Here is a 6000-nt window from a genome sequence, read left to right as displayed (position 1 = left end):
GCAACCTTTCAGGCACATGGCATGAAATAAAAAAGGTGATATTCTTTTTATAAATTTTAAAGGTAGCAGTATCACGTGAAATACTCAAGAGTTTACAAGGGGGGAAAAAGGGGCAGGAAAAAAATAAAATTTATATGCACTTTATATAAGCATGTAACTCCTAATGAAACTCAATAAATAGAAACACATGATTTTTGCCAATTCATTTGTACTTTATGCTTCTTTTTAATAGAAATTAAATTAGTCAATTAATGTACATAATGCAGTGTTTGTTTTCCAGTCTAGGTGCTTTTCAGCATTCACTTTTGAGTCTCATGGTAAATGTTACTCAGCACTGAGATGTGGTTTGATGAGTAAACAGGGTCAAGCATAAACTGTACTTAACATAGGACAGAAGGGGTTGAAGTTAACCTGCAGCTAACAACAGGGAATATTAAAAAGAGACACAGACCTGCAAATAGTATCAACATGCATTATTAGGCCAAGATTCAAAGTTAACCCAACCCACACAGATGCCTTCTCAACTGGAAGCACACAGGGAGAGGGATGACTTTACCGAGACCCACAGCCATAGTAGTAAGGTTCATCAGGGCGGAATCCATAAGCCGTGGCAGGGCGTCCAAGAATGCCAACAGACTGGCCAAAGCCATCCATTCCAAGGCTAAAAAGAGAAGGAAGAATAGTCAGTTATATTCTTCATCCCAATGCAGGTCGAGTAAGAGGCCTGGAGATTTACACCTCTGAAATTCTCTAGCAGCAAAACAGCTTACGTGGCTGGCTATTATTAACTTTTTTTCTTCTTTAAATTAGTACAGCCATAAAAATATGTTTATTAATAACTATTTAATTCTAATAATGTGTTAAAAATATTGAAAATCTCTATCACCAGGCATCATTCAGGGCAAAGAGAAAGAGAGATCAGAAAAGTTTTAATAAATTACACTCATATATGGCTTATATGCCAGAATATGAAAATATTTTACATGTTAGCAATTATCAGTAATAGAATACATTACTAGGAAATGATAAAATTAAAACTAGTAGAGTTTTGCTATTTATAGTAAGATCTCTATTCCATAGGACTAATCCACTATTAGTAAGGACATGCAACTGCGTTCTAGCAGTAATCTCTCACTCAGAGCCAAATCATACTACAAGATCATGACTATAGAAGATAAAGAATTTTTAAAAATTTGGAAGTTAGCCAGATTTGATATGCAAATTCTTCTTCTGACTCTTCAATGCAAAAAAAAAAAAAGACTAAATAGTGCATGTTTTGAGTTATAGCAAGCTGATTATAAAGGAAGAATGAAGTTACAAATGTAGATTGAAACATGGATAAACTATTACTTAAAAATTATTCTTTTATCTAATAAAAAATTTAGAAGAAAAAGCACTTTTAAAGAGTCAGAGAATTATTAAACACTTAGCAAAATGACAAGATACTTATTTTGCCAGGCAAATATGGCAGCTCTAACATGCTCATGCATAGCTCATGCAGTGAATGCTAATGAGCTTATTTCCAATCAAAAGAAATTATTCATAATGCAGAAATGTAAGCTTTGAAAAATAAATATATTTAAATGATTTAAGATTGTTTGAGATTATGCTAAATGGAAAGACACTTTCCCCTTTATCAGCAAAATCTCAATGATTAAAAAATATATTCATATAGGCAGTAACTTCCTCTCACAACATGAGATTAAGTTAAAACACTTTAGAAGTAACTATTAAAATGTTAAGGTTTTAAATAATTTGTGTGCATGTGTTGGATTAGGACTAAACACTAAAAATAAAGGGCATATATTAATAATTTATGTGAATCTACCTTGCAGGGGAATGGGATTTCTAAAATACAAGGTTTACGTTAGAATCTGTAATGAAAGATCCTGGACAGATCAAACTTTTGGGCTCCTTCTATATAAAAAGTTGTCTGTTATTTCTAAAAGCTGTTTGAAATTTTTAAGTCTGAATTTTATTTTGAAATGCCAAAATGTAAGTATGCCCTTCCCACTTTGGTCCCATGAAAAGAAAGATTAAATTTTCTGATAAAGGGAAATTATTACTCTAGAGGTAGCTTTAAAAATGTTTTAGAAATGAATGGAGTCCATGACTAGACATATCTGTATCAGTTTAAAAACAGGAAAAGTTGGCCATTGAAAAATTTTCTCTTGAAGCACTAAGGCTAACAAATACTCATGCAACTAAAAAACTGTCATTTACATAAAGGATAACTATATAGCCTGTGGATTTTAGCTCCTTTCCTTTTTCATCTTTCAGCTACTCCCTCCTTACATTTTAAAGCATCTTTTCTGAAGCTAAATAGCAGAAGACTTAGGTAAAACTCGATTTAATTTTGTCTTTATCAGTCTAGCAGCTGTGGTGAGATTACTTTTAAGAACTTGGAAACAAGAGGAATATGATTGATCAGTGAATATATACACAAAAGTGCCTTCAAAATAGAACATCTCACAACAGAACAATATGACAGCATTTCTATCTAAAAGGTGATGATGATACTGAGAAGAGAGTCTGTCAGCCACGTTGGCACAGAAAAAGGAGCTCTTCAGAGGCCACACTGCAGTAGAACCAACCCAAGCAACTCCTTGGGGTGACATATAACGTCATCAGGACTATATGACCATTTTCACAGGCTTGTCCTCATTGAGGAAGGGGCCTTAACAAAGGTTCTGAGTCTGAAGTTATTATATATTCAAACTGGAAAATTATTTTTTATTTCTATGACCAATAAGCAAACGTCTAATTACTGTTTCCTCATATGACCTGCCAACAAGACATTAAGTTTCTCTTATCTAACTAATAGTTATACTTTCATCGTAAATTGAATTGACAAATGAATATTGTTTTTTTTTAATATGTCAGTCACATTTTTTGATAAGAATTATGTATCCCCATGTCAGTGAAAGTAAGACAAAACCTTGAACATCAGAGTTTGAGTTTCCAAGCCTGTAGGTTTACTGTGATAAACTTCTATTTATGCACTCAAGCCAGTGACAACATACAAGCCAATTTTTTTGAAGTTCCATAAATACCACTTGGGAAAAATTTTCAAATAAGAGAATTTGAAATCAACTTATAAAATGAGTTTTTCCAAAATTATCCATCATGTATTACAGATCAAATTGCTGTTTAAAGAATGTTTGAAAGATTGTAACTAGTTTGGGTGATAGTCTCACGTAAGTCCTACATCCTTTTGTATTATGAAAGATCAATCATATCCCTACAATTAATATCTTCTAAATAAAATTCACTCTGAAACAGAATAGCTTGATTCTTTAGTCACTTATTTGGTTCTAATATAGTGGGGAAGTTAGACTTCCGGGGATGCTAAAACCTGGATATACATATTCTTTTGGGACATGTGGACACTTTATTTTCTCCCTTGGCATAAAGATGTAGCCTTGTTAATGCTGAATTTGGTTCAAAACCAGGAGAGCCTAATGTAAGTTTTCTGAATAGAAAGCAGATAAGATTATATAAATTCTGCTGGAAAGGGATAGACACATGAAAATAAAAGGAAGTGTCACAGCAAAAACTGTCTTTTCCTAACCCACTAAGACTTAAGAGTACATAGTATTAAAGCCACTTGCATGCCGTCACCAGGGCCCTTGCAAACCGAGAGACTACTGTGATATGCCGTACCTGCTCTTGCCCTATGTGACCAACCTGCTTCAGACAAGAGTTCGTGTATTTGGCTGTTTATATTGGAATTTAATCCAACACTCGCATGGGTGTTTCTGTACATAGGTATTCTCTTCCTGGTACTCCTAACCTATATAAAAAAGCTGTGTATTCCTTTAGATTAGAATATGCCACTACTAGACCACATTTCCTTTACAAGACTAATTATGTGGTGCTATTTAACCTTTACCTTCAAATTCCAGGTATCGTATTTTAGACCTTTTAATTAGAAAAATACCAAAATGCAATAATGTTTCTTGAAAATATATAATTCTAAAGAAAATGGTTACTGTTTGCTGTGTAAAGACATCTAGGAAAGGTAAGGGCCCCTCCAATCCATTTGCTATTAAGTTTCATGTCCCAAGAACAATGATTTTGGGGTACTTAGAAAAAATCGTAAGTTCTTCCTAAGTAAAAAAATATATTTAAAGTTCAACTTAAAACCACACCTAGGTTTTACTTTTAAACAAACATTTAGAGATCTAATTAGCATGTGGCAAGCAAAAGACTAAATTTTCTGTAATATTTACAAGGCTTCAGAATAAATTTTCAACAGCATTCATTAGAATTCTCAACTTGAGATGATTCAGAGAGGGAGGAAAAAAAGAAATCCAGGTATGACAAGTGATGCTTCACATGCAGCACATGACAAGGGGAATGGCAGACAGCAGGGAGTCCTAGGCACTCCGAGGCGCTGCTGAGACTTCTGTGCCGGAGAAGATGGCATTTCTGTAGAAACAGAGAAAAATCACCTACCTCTGGCTGTTTGTGAGGCTTAGTTAGTGCGTATTTGTAAAGCACTTTGAAATCCTTGGGTGAAAAGTGCTGCATAAGTGAAAAGTATTATCATTATTTTATTAATGATAGATAAAAGCAATGCAAGTTTTTTCTTCTTTGAAATTTCCACATCAGCAAAACGAATGCAAAGCCAATAAGGAATATGTTAGTGGATACTGCAGGAAAAAAAAAAAAAAGGCTACACTCAAGTCAAGTTCTCTTTTCACAGGCAGGCACATAGTATCTTTGACTTGTAAACATTCTTAGAAATAATCTATTCTACCCTTTCATTCACAACACCCTTGACAGGGTCTATACAGTTCTTGTCATAACACCTCCATCACACTATACTGTCAAAGCAGTTCACTCCTTCTATAGATACATCAAACCATTAGAAAGTTCTTTATGACAGTGAGCTGAAATCTGGTTCTATTAGTCCTAGAATTACCTTTTCAAAACACACAAGAAGTCTAATTATTCTTTAGTATGACTGCTTCACAACTCTCATTTAATCAATCCTCATGACATGATCTCTAAAATCATTTGCTTTCTAAAGCATTTTGATTTTTTTTCAGTGTTTATCTTAAAATAAGCTGAAAAGAAGGCAGTACTTTTGTGGTCTGAAACCAGCATAGAACATAAAAATGAGATCCTGTTTCTGACTCTTTGTTAATATAGGCCCAAACTGTGTTGAACAAAAATTTTAAGGTGTCATTACCACAATATGGCTTACATTGAATGTGTGTGTGTACAACTGTGTGTAATACACACATGAAATTGTTAACTTAAAACTAACCATGTTTAATTTCATCTTTTTAGCTTGGTTCTTTCTTTGGGGATTCTGTTTTCCCTATGCTAAAATCTTTCATGACAATATATTTATAAGTAGGAAACAGTGATATATTAACTGTCTATCTTTGTGATCCATAAGATAATACTGAAGGCTGGAATTCTTTTGGGATTGTCATGTGAAAGGATTTAGCATTTTTTAGAGGAAACAGCTCCAAAATGTATGATTTAGTAATAGTCTTCTAGAACAGCTCATTCTTTTTATTAAATACTCCTGTATACTGATCATAGAATCAAAATCAGTATGTTTATCTTTCTTTCTAAGTAGACTGTAAATTTATCATCAGATAAATTTATAATTTCAGCTTAAGTATGATTTGTCATGGGAAGTTTATGTCTGTGTCCTTTGTACATCCATCCACTCAAGTAGTACATGAGTTTCTATAATGTGCTAAATATAGTGTTGAGAGTCAATGTTAAAAACAAAGGATGTGGTGCTTGGAAGGCAATAAAATAAACAAGACATTGTCCCTGACCATGGATTGATGGCAACTAACATGGAACCAAAATCTGGTAATATGCTGTTACCCTAGTACATTTATAAATTACTACAGCGGAGAATAGGACCAAATATTTAATATAATGTGAGAGTATACTAAAGGTTGTACAAATTGTTACAGAAGAATTTCAAGAACTAGAAAGCCTTTATAGAAAACACTTTGCCTTTTAATG

At 33.4% G+C, this 6000-nt stretch overlaps 1 protein-coding gene across 3 annotated transcripts in view; it reads right to left on the bottom strand.

Moving 5' to 3' along the window:
- Window positions 1–205: 205 nt before the first annotated feature.
- KIFAP3 (kinesin associated protein 3) overlaps window positions 206–6000 on the bottom strand; it is a 149961-nt gene continuing 144166 nt past the window's right edge. For 2 of the 3 annotated variants that reach the window (XM_020874134.2, XM_020874135.2), the window contains one exon: window positions 206–661. In XM_020874134.2, the coding sequence (XP_020729793.2) occupies window positions 553–661 (109 nt within the window). In that variant the 3' untranslated portion in view covers window positions 206–552. Of the gene's footprint in view, window positions 662–4458; window positions 4528–6000 lie in introns of all 3 variants that reach the window. The other variant, XM_020874136.2, reaches the window with a different exon arrangement.

Source organism: Odocoileus virginianus, chromosome 11 (assembly GCF_023699985.2).
Source record: "Odocoileus virginianus isolate 20LAN1187 ecotype Illinois chromosome 11, Ovbor_1.2, whole genome shotgun sequence".
NCBI classification, from domain to species: Eukaryota; Metazoa; Chordata; class Mammalia; order Artiodactyla; family Cervidae; genus Odocoileus; species Odocoileus virginianus.
This window is presented reverse-complemented; position numbering and strand designations above follow the sequence as displayed.